This window comes from Heteronotia binoei, chromosome 6 (assembly GCF_032191835.1).
Source record: "Heteronotia binoei isolate CCM8104 ecotype False Entrance Well chromosome 6, APGP_CSIRO_Hbin_v1, whole genome shotgun sequence".
NCBI lineage: Eukaryota > Metazoa > Chordata > Lepidosauria > Squamata > Gekkonidae > Heteronotia > Heteronotia binoei.
Window position 1 is genome coordinate 103123951 of NC_083228.1, and position 19837 is coordinate 103143787.

Consider the following 19837-nt stretch of genomic DNA (forward strand, 5'->3'; position numbering starts at 1 on the left):
CGTCCATTCACGAGTCCCTGCCCGAAGACATCTTAACCACAGAGTCTATGGAACCTTCACCTCAACTCCAAACACAACGAGCCAAGCTTCTTGAGGTGCATTCATTCCGTGAGGTATCGGCACCAAGAACATTTAGAGATTCTGCTGTCTCCTTACTCCATCAGGAATCCCCGGCTCGTCGGTACCAAGAAAGATCTCCAAGTCGACATAGAGATCGGTATTACTATTATAGCCAGTCCAGATCTCGGTCTCCATCTCCATATTGACACCATTGCTATTACAGGCCTTCTAGATCACCATCTGTAGAATACTGACATCGGTACCATGAACAACCTTGGTACCGTGAGGAATCCTATCAACCTCGGTACCGAGAGGAAGCTCATCATTACAGACATATTGAAGATCCACATCATCTGTACCATGACGAAGCCTACTATCGACTCCGACAGGTACCAAAGTAAACATCACTGGTTCCTTCAACATCTGCTCTATCTAAACAAACAGTACAACCAGACCAGCCTACCCTGGCGACGAAACCTTTAACATTGACAACACCTGCACTTGACAGACCTACGACTCCCGTAGATGCTCTGTAGGAATCCAAAGCCGAAAACTCTGAGTCATCACATTCAATCTCGTCACCAACATCACCTGCATCTGACATCACAAAGCCAGCTGACCTCTCTCCATCTGAGGGATCCAAAGCTTATTTGGATTTACTCACAAACATGGCAAATACACTCAACATAAAATTAACCACAGATCTGCCGAGAGTATCAGACGTGGTCCACGTGGATTTACCTGCAGGATCTTTCTTACCCATGCTACCTGTCCATTTGGAAGCACTGGAGGAAGCTTGGGATAAGCCGGCATCAGTACCACCGACATATAAATGAATTGAATCTCTATACAAAATACATGCACCAGATTCAAAATTCTTATTTAATCACCCTGCTCCAAATTCAGTGATTGTACATTCGTCCTCGAAATCAAAGCAGACACATCAACCTGTCCCACCGGAAAAAGAAGGAAAGAAGTTGGACACATTGGGCAGAAAACTTTACTCCATCTCCACAGCTACATCCAAAATTCATAATTATTTGGCCTACTTCGCTGCCTATACTTTCAACTTATCGTCCCAACTTAATACACTAGTCCCATCCTTACCTGAAACTTCTCAGAAACAAGCTTCAAAGATACTACAGGAGCTTAACCATGTAAGTAAGCAACAAATCGATTCAGTTCGGCACGCCGTTGCTTGCTCTTCGAGAACCATGGCCACCTCCATTGCCTTACGTAGACATGCCTGGCTCCGCTCCTCATTACTACAGCCTGACATAAAATTTAAAATCGAAGATTTGCCCTTTGACGACCAAGGTCTTTTTAATGTAACCACTGATGACATCAACCACAGTAGATGACAGCAGAAAGAGAGCCAAGAGATTTGGGGTTAGTCAGCAACAACCTCAAACTAACAGGCAAAGAGGATGGAAACCATCCTTCTACAAGCACCCCCATTCACCCAGGCAAGATGATTATTGGAAACGCAAAGCTCCACCAGCCAAGCAACCATTCCATCAGCGTCCACAACCACAATCAACTAAGAAGGCGACTATGGCCCCGAAACAGTCTCTTTGACTTGCTGATGCCACCATCACCGATACATCATCTCCATCCCCATACAACAAGACTGCTTCCCTTTTACCCCATGTGGGAATCCATAACATCAGATTCATGGGTCCTGGCGATCATCCATAGGGGTTACACCATAGAGTTCGATCACCATTGCTTTATACCTACTCCTCCTTCTCTACCCCTCCAGGAAGAGATCGCTACCTTGCTGGCCAAGGCAGCCATAGAACCAGTACCACCTCAATTCCATCGCACAGGGTTCTATTCCCGATACTTCCTGGTCCCAAAGAAAGATGGAAGACAACATCCAATATTGGACCCCCGCAAACTCAACCGTCATGTCCGATACAAAAAATTCCTCATGATCACTCTGCAGTCTATTCTTCCTCTAATTCCCAAGAATGCTTGGATGGCACTTATAGACCTTCAAGACGCCTATTTCTATCTTACCATCAACCATTGCCACAGAAGATTTCTGAGGTTCGCTGTTGGGAATGACCACTATCAGTTCCGCGCTCTTTCCTTCGACCTTTTGACAGCTCCAAGAGTTTTCACAAAGTGCGTGGCGGTGGCGGCGCTCCGTCAAAGGAAAATCTCCATATATCCTTACATAGACGACTGGCTCATTGTGGCTCAATCCCAAAAGCAACTTCAACAAGACATTTCGACGACTCTAACACTATCTTCACTAGGCCTACAAGTCAACCTCCAAAAATCTAACCTTGTCCCAACGCAAGACATCCAATTTATAGGTGCACGCCTATCAACGATAGCTCACAAAGCCTATCTGCCAGCAGACAGGGTTCACACTATTCAGACTCTAGCCAATACCATATCTCATCCCACCCAGACAGCTCTCATCTTTCAACGCATGCTGGGCCTTATGGCAGCTACGACTTTTGTCCTCTGTCATGCAAGGCTTCACATGAGACCCCTACAATTGTGGTTCGTGAGGTCGTTCCATCCACACTGTCAGTGCCAGCGAACTCTACTAACAGTCCCACATCACATTCTTCCAGCACTGGAATGGTGGACAATAGAACATCACCTTCTGGCAGGGATGCCATTCATGAGATCATCTCCATCAGCCATTGTCACGACAGATGCTTCGAGATGGGGTTGAGAAGCCCATTTTGACACACTAACGGTGCAAGGGCAGTGGATAGCCTACGAAAAATCCCTCCATATCAACTGTCTGGAGCTCTTGGTGGACCACAGAGCACTCAAGTCGTTTCTGCCATCTCTTCATGGTCTACACATTCAGGTCACATCATACAATGTTGCGACCGTGTTCTATATCAACCGGCAAGGAGGTACTGCATCTACCCATCTGTGCAAAAGAGCTCTAGCTCCCTGGCTCCCTCACAACATACATCTGACAGCTGTGCAGCTGCCCGGAATCCAAAATACTCAAGCAGATACCCTAAGTTGCCAACTCGTGAATGATCACAAATGGACGCTCAAATGATGCTATCTCCAACCAGTCTTCAAAATGTTTGGAGCTCCAGTCATAGATGTGTTTGCTTCCCTGAAAAATACCCAATGCAAACGATTCTACATGTGAGGTCCCCCATCGACTCAGTCTGTGGGAGATGCCTTTCTCCACCAATGGAAGGGACCGCTTCACTACCTCTTTCCACATTCCACTAGTAACGAGAGCGCTGCAAAAGATCCAGTCAGAACAGACTGATTGCATACTAATCACACCCTGGTGGCCTCGTCAACCATGGTTCACCACACTTCTCTCCAACAGTGTATTTAATTGCTTCCCTCAAACTCGGGACCTCCTCTCGCAACAAAATGGCAAGGTCCTACACCACGATCTAGGGCTCCTGCAACTGACTGCATGGAGGATCAGTTTTTAGAATTTTCTGCAGAAGTCCGACACGTTCTATTAAATGCCAGAAAACCATCCACCAGAAGGTCTTATTCTCAAAAATGGAAGCAATTTGCTGAGTATGCCGCACACCAAAATTTTTTACCTACATCATCTTCTATAGCTCAAATCCTATCATATACATTATCGCTCTCCAACTCCTGCCTCACCTACTCCTCTTTGAAAGTTCACTTGGCCGCTATCTCAGCCTTCCATCCTCATATTAAAGGATGCACGGTGTTTTCTCATCCTGCTGCAAAATCATTCCTTAAAGGCATTCTACACCTACGACCCCCAGTTCGTCAATTGCAACCTGCGTGGAGCTTATCCCTTGTTCTGAGTCAACTAATGAATCCTCCCTTTGAACCGATGGCATCTATCCCACTGCATCTTTTATCATGGAAAACAGCGCTATTGGTGGCACTTACATCTGGCAAAAGAGCTAGCGATGTTTGTGCTTTCCGGACAGACCCACCTTACACTGTCTTCCACCATGACAGATTGGTTCTACGTCCTGATCCAACTTTTGTCCCAAAGGTTGTTTCACCTTACCATCTGGGGAAACCAACCACGTTACCTTCTTTTTTCCAATGACACATGCCAATGAACTTTACACAATCTTGACATACGTCAGGTCCTTGCTTACTATATTGATACAACAAGCCCTTTTCGTAGCCTACGGAACTTATAAACAAGGGCAAAGAATCTCTACCCAGAGACTCTTGAAGTGGGTTGTGGCTGCTATTATATTATGCTACCAACTAACTAAACAACCTATACCTGAACATTTACAAGCCCATTCCACTAGAGCTCTTTCTACGTCCTCGGCTTTCTCCAAGGGCATACCAATGGAAGACATCTATGCTGCTGCAGTCTGGTCTTCTACATTGACATTCACCACGCACTACGCCTTAGACGTCCGTGCACGGCGAGACGTGTCCTTCAGACGAGCTGTACTTCGCTCTATCTTTGATTGAAGCCTACAGTCTCCTTTCCTGTAAGTACAGTACTTTTGGGTGTCTATATACATACTTAATCCATGCCGTTCCTTTTCAGAACCAGCACCCGCCTCTATGCACTTCAGCTTACCAGTCACCCATGTGTGGGACTGCACAGAGACCACGATGAAGATAAACAGGTTGCTTACCTGTAACTGATGATCTTTGAGTGGTCATCTGTGCAGTCACACATGCCCACCCAGCCTTCCCCACTGCTGGTTTATGCTATGCTTACCTTTTCAGATTCCTCTATACAGCGGCTAGAAGAAACTGGGTGGGTGGAACGCCTTCCCTTTGCTCCAGGCATGCGCAGTGGATGCCTGCTCCCCAGAGCGAGAGAAAATGTGCGCCAAAATAAACGCCTAGGCTAGTTTTAAATTCTCCGAGGTTGGGTTCGTTCCAGCCGGAAAACCCATGTGTGGGATTGCACAGATGACCACTCGAAGATCATCAGTTACAGGTAAGCAACCTGTTTTTTCAGCCTTAAAGTCATAATATCTGTGCGTCTCCATGGTTCACCCTTGACACAGAGGGTACAGTCAGATGATCACTTTGATCCGTTGCTGTTGCTTCTCCCAAATAGATTTAAAGTGCTTGTCCAGACATCTGCATTTGTCCTCTGTTCCCCTCTCATCAGCCACCTAGCTCACCCCTGACTTTCCTGACACTGGATAAAGTCCGGTGTTTTTTGGCCTGTGCACTTCTGACATCTGATTGCTCCATAGCGTTTGTGCCATTTGGGAGTTTTGTGACTTCTGGTCCCCAGCCACCATTTTTTTCCGCTGTTAGCAATGTGCATATAACTGCATATTCGCCCAATGGCGAGAAAGTGGTTATGTGCATGTGCAAAGCAGACTTTAAAAGCTGCCCATCCACCCTCTCTGCAGTGAGTGCACAGCAGCAGCAGTGATCAGTCTGATCACATTAGAGGTACACCCAAGACTGTAGTGTGACCACACCCAGAGATCATCACTGATAAAATGCAGATTGTTATTTGAAGAGACTTGGCTTCTTCCCCTCATAGTCAAAGCTCATGCCTTACTGTATGATACGGGTTGAGTTTTGTCAGGTGTGTCAGATGCTCATTACAGACCTGACTGACAGTTACATTAGCTCCTATAGCTGGGACAGGGTACTTAATGTCTTGTTCCTTGTTGTTTTTCGTCAAACACCTTTTTGGCAGAAGCAACCAGGATGCATCTTCTATACAGTGGAACTTAATTAAGGTATTTTCTTAATGTGATTAATTCTGTATGCTGCATTCTAGAATGTTATATGATTAAAAGTTTCTGCAATATGGTTTTAATGTTAATAAATTATTTTAACTTTGGAACAAGTTTTTTTTTCTCTCTCTCTCTCTCAAATTATGGGGTTCTTGCCAATCATTCCCCTCCCCTTATTCGAACTCGATAGGAATGGGAGTCCTGCTCCTAAAATTCGCTAACATGGTTCCCAGGTGAGCTGAGTACGTAAAATATTAATCAAATCTTCCTTCCTCCCTTCCTTCCTTGCGGCTCTCAAACGCCTGATGTTCATGTCCTGTGGCTCTCAAACATATGACATTTGTTCTATGTGGCTCTTGTGTCAAGCAAGTTTGGCCACCCTTGCCATAGAGCATGCACCTCAATGCAGCTGTTTTCTGTAGGGGAACTGATCTCACTTCAGCTTTCCATCTCCTCTCCCCTCCCTGCAGACTCTACCTAGGAAAAGTGCAGTCTTTCTCCACAGTGGGGACTAAAGCAGCTTACATCATTTTCCTCTCCCCCTTTTGATTTGCACAACAACCCTGTGAGGTAGGTTAGTGACTTGGTTGCCTAACAAGAGCCTTTGGCTAACAGCTTCCCCAGTGGCCCAGTCCTCATCTGTCCTGGGGCAAGGCTGAAAGGAGGAGGGAGAGAAGGAGTGACAGGAAAGAGGTGTCAGTCATGACCCCTGAGGAAACACATCTGGCAGGGCCAGGCCTTGCCACCTAGTTGCATTACAGCGGCAATGGCTCTCTGGCTATTTTGGTGGCCTTCAGAGGCTGCATGTGCTGGGAAGGCTGTCTTTGTGGGCGATTGATGGGCAGCAGAAGTCTGTTGCAGCTGTCGGCTGCAATGCCTTTCATAAGGCTGCAAAAGAGCAGCAAGCCTTTCTGAAACTGGTTGACAGAGAGGACACACAGAAGCATCTGAGATGTGTCTGTCTCTGAGGTAAGACTGTTTTGGCAGTTTGTTGAACATTCTTAGGCCTGCAGTAGGTGGGGGACAGGGGAGTCAGCCAATGGGAGGCCAAAGACACTTACTGACCTGTGATGAGTCAGTCATTTATGGAGTGCATGGATTGCACCCCTAAGCCAATAGGAGAGCTCCATTTGGCCACCACAACAGGGCTTTTATATATAAAGGATAATCTTGGCAGCGGAATTCGTTTACTTGAGGAAAGCTCAACAGCACAAGATGTTTAATATTGGAAACTTTGTTAATAGACTTTGCCATGAACTGACTTTAATTATTTGTATAGTGGATATGTTAGTGTGAGTTTTTGATACACTTTAAGTGTGTATGTTTTATATAGGCGCTAGAGCCAGTTCAAACTGATTGATTTAACCAGATGCTCAAGCCTTCTGGAGTTTGCTGGCCAATATATTCTGGAGTTTGCTGGCCAATGAATATATTCAGCAAGCTGTTCTTTAGATGGCCATTAGCTCTTATTTTCTTTATAATTAAGTTTAATGTCAAGCAAGCCCTTCTTTATGCAGCAATTTTAACTCAGAACACTTAAGTGCATGATTTTAACCAGGCCAGTATGGTGCCTATCCTGAGTCCAAAACCTCTTAGAATTTAAATTCTAAGAAGTTTTGGATTCAGGATCGGCACAGTCTTGGAATGAATGAGAGAAAAGATGTGATAAGAAGAATATGAACATTTGGTTGGTACTAGTGGCTGTTAAACCTGAAAAAACATAGAAAGGCATTACTCCTGAGGAACTCTACTGATGAAATGGGCCTATATCTTGGTGCTCATAGACTTTTTTTGCAATATGGGAATGTCAATATTGGACCTCTGTTACAACATGAAGTATGCGAAATTTATAATATGAAGTATTAAAAAACATGAATTGATATTTAAATTGGACCTTTATTACAACATAAACTATGAAAAATTTTAAATGCGGAGCATTAAAATATATGAAGGTTTTTAAATGGTTATAATAAATTTTGTTATTCATCACAGTAATTGTTTAACTTCCATTGTTTGCCCCTGGAGAAAATGGCTGCTTTGAAGGGTAGACTATGGCATTGAACCATGATGAAGCCCCTCCCTCCTGGCTCCACCCCCAAAGTCTCCAAGTATTTTCCAACACTATTCTGGCAACCTTATTCTGTCAGGTTGCAGTTAGGATAGGGCCTGGAGGGATGCTGTCTAACTTAAAGCATTGATTTACCCCCTGTATGATTTTTTAAAAAATAAATTTTTAACTTTATGATGATGATAATGGTGGTGATAAGTTTAAAATTGGATTTAAGTCAAAACTTAAATCTAATTTTGATTTCAGACAAAACTATCAGGCGCAATAAAAAAGTCACGTATGTAGGTAACAGAATCAAAGAGTAGTAATCCTATTCATGAATAAAAATTCATAGGAACCAATTTAGGCACAAAACCTTTCTAAAACCTGCCATGAGTTGGTCAGGCTCACCTCCCCATTAAAGAAGTTACTCAGTGAGGATATCTGTATAGAGAAGGTCCTGAATATCACAGGTTTCCACTTCACTTTTGATAGAGGGGGAACTCATAATTGGGCCTCTCTCAATGTCTTCAAGGCACAGGGGCCTTCAGATATCAAAGTACCAGATCACACTCAGCTTGGACGAAGCTGACAGAATTCTCTCTACTGTACGCCTAACAACTTGTGATCTGGACCCGTGCCCTTCCTGGCGAATTAAAGCTTGCCAGAGGGAGCTTAGGTGTCCTATACGGGACAGCGTAAATAGATCCCTCTCAGAGGGTCTTTTTCCAACACCTCTTAAAGAGGCTGTGGTTTGCCCCCTCCTGAAAAAGGTTACATCAGATCTGACCGAATTGGCACATTACTGGCCGGTCTCAAACTTGCCCTTTTTGGGCAAATTTATTGAGAGGGCAGTGGCATTACAATTGCAGAGTTTTCTGGATGACGCTTCCATCCTAGATCCCCACCAGTCTGGCTTCTGCCCGACCCATGGGAAGGAGACAGTGGTGGCCGCCCTGATGGATGATCTCCAGCGGCATCTGGATCAAGGTGGTTCAGCGGTGCTGTTGTTGTTAGACCTATTGGCTGCGTTCGACCACCAGCTACTGACCTGCTGCCTCGCCGATGCATGGATTCAGGGGTTGGCCTTGCAATGGCTTTCCTCTTTCCTTGAGGGTCGAGGACAAAGGGTGGCGATTGGGGGAGAACTGTTCCAGAGACACCCACTTAATTGTGGGGTGCCTCAGGGGGCGGTTCTCTCCCCAATTTTGTTTAACATCTATATGCGCCCCCTTGCCCAGATTGCCTGGAGGTATGGGCTGGGTTGCCACCAGTATGCTGTTGACACCCAGCTCTATCTGTTGATGGACGACTGGCCTGACAATGTCCCAGAAAATCTGGACATGGTGCTACAAGCCATGGCACGTTGGCTCAGGATGAGTAGGCTGAAGTTGAATCCAGTGAAGACAGAGGTCCTTTGCCCAAGCTGTGGCAGCCTCGGAAGGGAAATCCCCCTACCGGTTTTTGATGGTGCGCCACTGGAAACAGCGCGCAGGGTCAAGAGCCTGGGGGTACTACTGAAGCCTTCTTTATCAATGGAGGCCCAGATAGCAGCCGCTGCTTAATCCACCTTTTTTTATCTTAGGCGGGCGAGGCAGTTGGCTCCCTTCCTGGAGCATGATGACCTGGCAACAGTGATCCATGCAATGGTCACTTTGAGGTTAGACTACTGCAATGCCCTCTACATGGGGCTGCCCCTTTGCCAAACCCGGAAACTGCAGCTAGTGCACAACGCGGCAGCCAGACTGTTGTTGGGACTCCCTAAGTAGGAGCATATACAGTCTAGACTACGGGAACTGCACTGGCTGCCGATTGTGTGCCAGATTTGTTACAAGGTGCTGGTTATCACCTTTAAAGCCCTATATGGCCAAGGACCTGCCTACCTTAGGAACCGTCTTTCCCCATATGTTCCCCAGAGAGTACTGAGATCTGGCTCGCAAAATCTGCTGACAATCCCTGGGCCGAAGGAGGCCAAGTTGAAAGTTACGAGAGAGGGGGGCTTCTCAATTACAGCTCCCCACTGGTGGAATCAGTTACCAGAAGAGGTACGGGGCTTGGGGAGCCTTAACCAGTTCTGCCGGGCCTGCAAGACCACCCTCTTCCAGCTGGCTTTTTAATGTGGAATGTTACCGTTGTCATATAAAAACTGTGTTATATCAAGATTTTAGCACCAAATTAATCTGTGGTTTAAATTGTTAGTTTTAACTGTTGGTTTTAAATGTAATAGTATATTTAATTAAGAATTAAGATGTAATTGGGGTATTTTATTATTATATCATTGTAATATCTGTATTTTATGCTATGTGAGCCGCCCTGAGCCTGCTTCGGCGGGGAGGGTGGGATATAAATTAAAAATTATTATTATTATTATTATTATTATTATTATTATTATTATTATTATTATTATTATTATGGCTTTAATGGTTGAAGCTAGCACTTTGAATTGAGAAACTTACTTGACAACTGCTGCAGTTGCTTGAAAAACTGTGGAATATGATTTATCTAGCCAATCTCTGAAAAATTCTGGACCAGGTGCAGTTTTTTAATGCTTATTAATAGCAGCCCCCAGACAGAACCCATTGCAGTAGGCCAAGCCTGAGGTTCCCAGGCCATATATGTGGGTGGCCACATCCCTATTCACCAGGAGAGGGAGCAGCTGGCACACCAAACAAAGCTGAGAAAGCAGTCCTGGCCCTGGAGGCCACCTTGAATATCAAGTAATATGTTCAGATCCAGGATCACCTTCAAGTAGAATATCTAATCTTTCAAATGGAATGCATTGCCATTCAGAACAGGTCTATTCCCTGGGTCTCTCATCATCAATATCTAAGTTTTATTTGGACTGGACTGTGGTCTGTTGGTTCTCATTCATCCCAGTATCTTCACTTCTATCAGTGGCCTATTAGAGAAGATGGGACATCCTCTTATTTAGACAAGCTAAATGAGACATCCTCATCCCCTACGGACATCCTCTCATTTAGACAAGCTTTCACCCGAGTTTACCAGTCTCTTCTGGTATAGCAATAAAAACAGCCACTTGTTAGATTTTGCGCCAAACATTTTGTAATTTAGAGAGCAATACTAGTCGGATGTGTTCAGAAGTCCCACGTTAATCAATAGACTTACGGAAAAGTGCCCTTAGGATTGCAGCCATACTTTCTACATTTACAATCTGCCTTTCTCACAGACACTGAAGTAGAACATGCTCACTTTCATCTGTTATGTGCAGTCAAGTCACTTCTGACTTATGGCAACCCTATGAATTAATGACCTCCAAAATGTCCTATCATTAACAGCCTTGCTCAAGTATTGCAAACTGAATGCTCACGGGCAAAAGGCAGATTCTGCTGATAGCCCAAACTGGCTGGCATGTGGTTTTGAAAATCAAAATACTACAATCAGCTACCCTGCAGTACACAGTTTTGACAGCTATGCACTTTTGTTGCCCTGATTATGCAAAAATGCTACCAGTGGCTAAAATAAACATGCAGCTATTTGTGTCACTATACCAACAAGCTAGAAATAGGCAGGATGAGCAAAATTATGGATGGGTTTTCAGGGAACTGGGGGAGGATAGGGACACAGGGGCATGCAACTTTATGTATAAAACCATAGAATTTATAGCAATTCTTAGAGTGACCTAACATTGCTTCTGGTTTTCCCTGGAAGTGGCATCATGGCACATATGATGCTGATTTTTTTAAAAAATCCCTCACAACCATGCAGTATCAGGCAACAAGGGCTGCAGCAACCCTAGATAGAGAGCAGGGGTTGTCAGTTTCTTACCCCCTTGTATCACTTCCCATTCTTTAATTCTGTTTCTGCAGACAGACTGGCTATGACCAATTTAGTTGGATCAGATGGAAAAGAAAGAAAGGTCAGGGAGGCTGGGTTGCATCTGCTGGAAGCAGGGAATATGGCTGAACACTACACACTACTGTCTTGCAAACCCAGCTAATGAGATTAAAAAGTATGGGCAGCAAAAACAGTAAAAATGAAGAAAGGAGTATAAACTTCAGGCTTCACCACAGCCGTTCTCTGTATCAGACTATAGGAATGGCTCCTTTTCATAAAGCAATGCTAAGAGCCTCAGTCAGATGAAGAACAGAATAATCTAAGAAATTCTCTCTACTGAGGTATTATAAGAAAGAAGAAACTCATTAGCTCTGAGAAAAAGCACCACTTTTTAGCACCCCAGGATTGCTAAAACATACCTGTGTGCATCTGTTTAGTTATTGGTTTGTCTTTTCTTCAGCCACTATGGAGCTTGGGGATCTTCCCAGATTATTCCTCTGCCCTTTCTTGTTAGACATAGTATAGGAAAGGGAGAGGGGAAACAGGGTGCCTGGATAGGGAGAAAATACTGATAGGCTGAGAGGGAAAAAACCACATTACCAGAATGGTTGACAGAAGGGTTATTGGCAAGGAAGGAGGGATCTGAAGAAAAAATAACTTAAAGCACCAGAATTTGTCAAAACAGAATTTGTCTGATTTCTTTTGTTCCTGAGTAAAGTCTTATGAAAACATGTATTTTTAATAACCTCTTCATATGTACATACGTATGCTCATGGTAACCTTTAGAGTCCTAAAAAGATTGGTCCAAACATATGAAAGCTCCCAAGCTTTGAAAGCAACGGGCAAAGTCCTCCTGCAGGGATTTCCATTATGTGAAGTTCTGTGTGTATTTATATGCCATCAGGCTTGCAAATTGGAGGCAATGGGTAGCTTCCTTTATTGAGTCAGTGTGTCTCATGTTGGGCATTCTTCTTTTCCTACTGCCTTCAACTTTTCCTAACATTATTGTCTTTCCCAGTGAGTTTTGTTTTCTCATGATGTGATCAAAGTACCATAACCTTGGTTTAGTCATTTTAGCTTCTAGGGAGAATTCACACTTGGTTTGATCTAGAACCCACTCATTTGTCTGACATGAGCTTATCTTATATCCCATCAGACCTAGGTTATCAAGGTCCATGCTGTCCAGCCTGACCTGAGGAACCTCTCCAGTTTTTCAGGCAGAGGCTGTTCACATCACCTAATGCTTGATCTTTTGTTGGAAACTGGAAATTGAACCTGGGATTTCCTTAGGGCTGCCAAGCTCCTACTGGGGGCAGGGTTTTCTCTAGTTTGGGGCCCCCCAAACCACTGGCATGGAGCAGCGGGCCACCAGGGGGATTCCTGCTCCCAAAGAGCTCTGTTGTTGTACAACATGCCCGGTATGATGACATCACCCAGAAATGACATTGCACCAGGCATGTCATGTGAGGATGCTCTAGCATTCAGGGTAAAAATCTCTGTGGTACCGTAGAGGACTCCCCCACTGCAGCCAAGGTAAGACTTGTCGACCCTAGATTTTCTGCATGTGAAACAGATATTCTACTGCTGAGACAAAGTTTAGGCCTTGTAAAACTAGATTTTAAGCAAAAAGGTACATTTCTTTATTTTTTAGATCAGATTAATTTGCCAAGATTATTATGAAGTACATTTGTGTCAAGGTGTTTTTGTAATTTTCATCGCTAACATCTGCACTAAAATGCAGTTGTGTATAATTTTAACTTCTTTAATTCATGAATTTATTTATTAATATTTTTATTCATTAAAGCTGTTTGTTTATGACAGGCTGGGACTAATGGTTACATGGCTCCTGAAATTATACAGGAAGATGCGGCTTACTCCTACCCTGTGGATTGGTTTGCACTGGGATGCTCTATTTATGAAATGGTTGCTGCTCGAACTCCATTCAGGGATCACAAAGAAAAGATCAGTAAAGAAGAGCTAAAGAGAAGAACCATAGAAGATGAGGTGAAATTTGAGCATTCTGGCTTCGATGAGGCAACAAAAGATATTTGCAGAATGTTCTTAGCTAAAAAAGTTGAAAATCGTCTAGGAAGCAGGTATGTTTTTACTTTATTTGTTAAATAAAGAAAGTTAATTAGTGACTGTGGCCCACCTGTGGGCGGCAGGACTTCAGAAGCATCTTCCATGGTCAACAGAAAGTCACCTGGACTCAGCTGTGCTAATTCAGGTTCTCTTTATTGCCAAGAATCACATCCACAAGGTATCCACATGAGCACAGTTTCCTTCACCTGCCCACATTGCCCCTTAACACCTCAAGGGTCTGAGCTGTGCCTCTGCCATGGGGCCGTTCCACCAGACCTGCCCAGATCAGTCTAGTTGATTTATCTTGCCCAGGTCAGCCTAGTTGATTTATTCTCCCATCTCAGCCTTCAACAGCTAGCTTGCCTTCTTTTCCACCCCATCTCTCTTGAGTCTTGATATTTCCCTTTCTCCCTCTGGGGCTCCACCCAGGGTGGCCAAGCCCAGCACTGCTCCTCCCTTCTCTGAGCCTTGGTCAAGCCCTTCTTTGCCTTGCCCCACCCTGTAATGGAGCAGCTGTTGCCTTTGGTCAAGTAGGTGGAACCTCCTCTGGCTTCTGCTGCCGCCGCTTCTGTGCCACAGTGATATAGCTATTCATTTTTAGGAAACCAGATCCAAAGGTACTATAAAGTTTTGCATTACTGTCATTGACACTAAAAGAGACCTATGCATCTCATGATATGTAGACACAAACATGAATATTAGCAGTGCATGAAAGCAGAAGAGGGCTAAATTAAATATAAAAGGTAAAGGTAATCCCCTGTGCAAGCACCAAGTTGTTACTGATCCATGGAGTGACGTCACTCACGACGTTTTCACGGTAGATTTTTTATGGGGTGGTTTGCCATTGCCTTCCCCAGTCATCTACACTCCCCACCCCCCAGCAAGCTGGGTACTCATTTTACCGACCTTGGAAGGATGGAAGGCTAGTCAACCTTGAGCCGACTACCTGAACCCAGCTTCTGCCGTGATCAAACTCAGGTTGCAATCAGAGCATGTACTGCAGTACTGCAGCTTACCACTCTGCACCATGGGGCTCCTACTGAATTGAATATACCATCTACCTAATGTAGGTTTTACATTCACATTGCAATTATAGGGAAAGTGGTTCAAGATTCATTTGTTGAAATGCCATCAATCTATGCCATCAACTGAACTCATCAGAATAAGATCAAACTACATACAATATTGGGGATGAGTGACTGGATCCCTTACGGTTAGTTTAGCTTCAAAAACCAGCCTGGGGGAAGGAGGACTATATGGACTGAAGCTCACGCTAGGGAAGAGGGAGCTAACCCTTTAACAGAGACAGGAAAGAACTGGGATATCTCAGCCATTAAATTGTTTATTTCAAAAGCCTAAAGAAAATCTTCTACTATGGTTTTGTGGCTTTGTGACCTTTAGAGAATCAGATGTAAAACAGACTTTCCATCAACCTCTTCATCCTGAAAGGCATAACAGTGCAAATTAATGAATTTTAAAGTGATGTATGCTTTATGTCTGATTAACCGTTTGAGAAGCCACACATTCTGAGTCCTGAGCTGCATCTACATGGGATTTTTTTTTAAACACAAAGGCACACAGATTTAATGGGAGCTTTCTCATGATGTTATGCTCATTTGTGAGCATGACCCCCAGGCGTTCTGGGATTTTCCCTTTTGAGCTCAATCAAAGGAAAATGTACTTTCTCCAACAAATGACATATTTCTCTCTTGGAGGAAGACTTAGCAGAAGGGAGTCATTGGGATCATCCAGCTCAACATGACTAACAGTCCAGTCTTTCCTTAGAATTGGCACTGATTCCCAGAAAAGTGTTCTTAGGATGGCATTACTAAGCTGCAATATTGTGCACATTCCCATTGGCAAAAGACCTTTGAACACACTGGGAACTACTGAGTAATAGGACTGGGTTGCAAATTGATGTTTTGGGCACTGCAATGAATTTTACTTTATGCACATCTGTCTGTACTATGTATTGTTCTTTTGAGGAAGAGGAGGATTTAAGTGTGAAAAATTTAATGCTGTTTTGATATTTTAAACTGTTACTAATTGTGTTAGCATATTGCCCAGAATTCCTTGCATCTTTGCATTCTGAAGAGACATCCTTGGTTGCTTCCATTCTAGTCATTTAATCTGAAATAGCCATAATTGGTTCACTCAGTTTTAAAACAGAATATAGATATTGCTGGAAACAAGTTTTATTCCAGTGTATTCTTCGTTATCCTCCGACCTTTTCTAGCTCTAATGTGTGCCAGTTATCAGGCCTACCATCTCTTTAACATTTTCCTTCTTTCTTTTTGCTTCACTTTAATAAAGTACCTCCAGTTCTCTTGAGTATGAGTGTGACATTCCTGGATGAATGATTAATTTTTACTTGGGGGAAGATAGAAGCAACTAAGTACTATTTTCCATTTGCACATTATTGAGAATTAATGTATCAATCAAAATTTTGTAACTGTGCTGTTATAATAAAAATAAACATAGCTGTGTCCACTTCTTTAAACCAAAATGATACTTAATAATTGAGTCATGAAAACCATGACCATGAGAGAAGAGGAAGTAATTATTTAGTCTGGAAAAAAGAATAAAAAAGAAAATTGCAAAGAGAAGCAGAACTTTTGTTTGGCAGGACATACTTCCAAGTAAACTAATAGTAGGATGTTGCTCCTTGAGGATTTTATAGGTAAGATTGTGATTTTATAGGGAAGATGGCAGTTGATTGTGAAAAACTGTATGAGTGAGCACTGGAATGTGTTCTGCCATGGAAGCAGACTTATAGTGCCATTCTAAGCAAAGCTATACTCTAAGTCAATGGGCTTAGAAGGTTGCTTAGGATAGCACTTCTTTGTCCCTCCTCTCATAACAAATGAGTAATCGCATAATGTTTTATCATGTTTCTGGCCTATATATCATATCACTTGATCAAACATATACAATTGTACAGAGTAAATTACCTATCAGATATTGCCTGATTAAACTTTGTTTGTTATCACCTGCAATCCCTTTTGGTCCTTTCCATCTACTGTATATGGGGAAAGTGGTCCTACATGACAAGTCTGCAAAAGAACAGTGCAATCTCTTGATGGATCCTTGTTCCTGGTTCTTCTACTATTCTCCTCCAGCTTGTTGAATGTTATATTAACCTCTAAGGAATCAGAGAACTGCTTTGCAGAAGTTATTTGTGCAGATGTTTCTCATGCTGCTGTTATTTCTAAAATATGCTGCTTTAGCATTCTTTTGCTATTTGTGATAAATTTGCATGACTCCAAAGAAGCTTCCATTCTGTGACCCAGATCTCTGTACCATATAGTAATAAAATTGTTATCCAGCTCTCAAATGCAATTGGTGGAGCTATACAGACAGGAGATAAACATAGTACAGTCAAGCACTGGAACAAAAATGCCAGCTAACAAAATACACATAACAAACTATACAGCCCCTTAAATCAACTATTCTGTACTGGTAGTTGGTATGTGGAACAACTGAGATGAATTTTGCACAAGACTTGTTCCGGGTGGAGAGCCCTTTTGCTCCTGGTGCTTCTCTTGATTTTCGCACAAGGTGCTCTGGAGCTGTGAGTTGGCACACCACTTTTCCACAGCAAGCAAGATCCTTTCTGCTTGCCTCAGAAAAGTGGTGCACCAACTCACAGCTCCAGGGCAGCTTGTGCAAAAACCAAGAGAAGCGCCAGGGGCAAAAGGGCTCTCCACCCGGAACAAGCCCTAGTGTGAAATCGGTCCAAGAATGTATGGATTGAAATTTGTATACATTGGGTGTGTCTTGTTTTTCATCGACACAATGTGTGAAATATTTGGAAATATTAAAAGTGCGGACAGCCATCCATCATACAGAGGTGTCAAAAAGCATATCTTCGCCTAAGATTGGAGATATTGTTCAAGAACACCTCATCATTAGATTAGCTAAAGATTAGCTAAAGATTCTGCTAGGGTCATTGAGACCTTGGGTAATCTGTTTAAGTACCTGTTGCATAAGTTAAAGCTTCTCATAGGCAGCTTTAATTTGTTCACCTTACTCTTTCGTTTCTATTGAAAAGCCAGGGACAGCAGAGATTAATCATTTCATCTCCTGTCTTCACTCATGTAGGGTTTGTATACTCCCCCCCCTCCCCTCGTATAGCCATGCACAGCAAAAATAAACATTGAAGCACTTTGACAAGTAATTTCCCCCTTTTCTGTGATAGGAAAGAAGCAGAAACTAATCTTTTTTCCCTTCTTTTCTGGGGTAAAGCAAATTGGGAATAGAGAGCCAGCATGGTTAAGGTTGCCAGTTCTGCGTTAGGAGATTTCCGGAGGTTTAGGAGTAGAGTGCGGGGGAGGTGAGATTTTGGGGAGGAGAAGGACCTCAGTGGAATATAATGCACCCTCCAAATCAGCCATTTTTTCCCAGGGGAACTAATGTTTACACCTGGAGATCTTTCACCTGGAGAAAATGGCTGCTTTGAAGGGTGGACTATGGCATTGTACCATGCTGAGACCCCTCCCCTCCCCAAACCCTGCCCTCTCCCAGATCCATCCTTAATTTCTCCATATATTTTCCAACACAGACCTGCCAACCCTACTTTACAGTATGGAGATCAGTTGTAATTCCAGAATATCTCCAGACTTCACCTGGAGGTTTTCAACCATAACTGTGACATAGTGTTTGACCAACAAAGTTTTATTAATGGTATGTGTTTTTGTACGCATGCACATTTCTTCAGATACATTGAAATGGAAGCTTAGGAGTCCATACATAAAGTGTGAACTGCAATTAGCATGCAACATAATGAAGATGTTTAACAGATGCAAGGACGAAACAGGAACCAACAAGCTTGATTTGGATTTAATTCTGGGGAAACAAAGGGAGCGATCACACAAGAGATTTGGCATGACCTAGTCATACCTCACCCCTGAATCAAACAGGCGCAATCACATGCGCACATGTAGCTCCAGAGCCACAGTCATCCTTACCCCATCTTCTGACACTTCCCATCCAGATTAAAAAGCCGCCAGGATCTTTCCAGCGGCTTCCCCCTGAGTCTCATTCAGGTTGGATATTTGGTTGCTGTCTGATCGCTCTGGCACCTCATAAATGGAAAAGAAGTGTATTTGATAAATTTTATAAAGGAAGATCAAGCAGGTTTTCTTCCCAAAAGGCAAATAAGAGACAATATTAGAACTGTTGTAAATATTGTAGAATATTATGCAAGACATCCAGAAAAAGAAGTAGCATTATTCTTTGCAGATGCAGAGAAAGCATTTGACAATTTAAACTGGGACTTTATGTTTGCAGTAATGGAAAAAATGGAGCTTGGAGAAAGCTTTATAAGAATGATAAAAGCAATATATTCTGAACAAAGCGCAAAGTTATGTATAAATGCAGATCTTACAGAAGATATGAAAATCAGCAAAGGTACTAGACAAGGTTGTCCACTTTCACCATTGTTGTTTATAATGTCTCTTGAAATATTATTGATGCAGATACAAGAAGAAAAAGATATAGAAGGATTAAGAATAAAAGGATTTACTTACAAATACAAAAGCTTTTGCTGATGATATAGTGTTTATAAATGAAAACCCCATACACCTTTGTTGTTAGCTAAAATACAAGAATATGGGGAGTTGGCAGGACTTTGTATTAATAGAGAAAAATCCAAAATTCTGTGTAAAAATATGCAGATAAATAAACAACAAGAATTGCAGAAACTAACTGGCTGCGAAGTCACCTCCAAGGTAAAATATCCGGGGGTGGAGATAACAATGAAGAATATTGATCTGTTCAAAAATAATTATGAGAAGTTCTGGTGTAAAATGGATGAAGACATGTTAAAATGGAACAAGCTTAATTTGTCATTGTTAGGTAGAATAGCTGCAATTAAAATGGATATTCTACCAAGAATAATGTATTTGTTTCAAACTATTCCTATTGTGAAGGATAGTAAACAATTTGATAAATGGTGAAGAAAAATTTCAGAATTTGTGTGGGCCGGGAAGAAACCAAGGATTAAAATTAAAATTTTGACAGATGCAAAAGAGAGAGGTGGATTTCAACTACCGAATCTAAGATTATATCAGGAAACAGTTTGCTTAGTGTGGATAAAAGAATGGATAACGTTGTTAAACAGAAAACTTTTAGTGTTGGAAGGTCACAGAAATAAATTTGGCTGGCGTGCATATTTGCATTATGG

The 19837-nt window shown here is 42.8% G+C and overlaps 1 protein-coding gene across 1 annotated transcript in view; it reads left to right on the forward strand.

Annotated features, from left to right (window-relative positions):
• Positions 1-19837, forward strand: part of GRK7 (G protein-coupled receptor kinase 7) — a 70280-nt gene that overhangs the window by 35559 nt on the left and 14884 nt on the right. The window contains exon 3 of the mRNA XM_060242263.1: positions 13393-13667. Coding sequence (XP_060098246.1) covers positions 13393-13667 — 275 coding nt within the window. The remainder of the gene's footprint in view (positions 1-13392; positions 13668-19837) is intronic.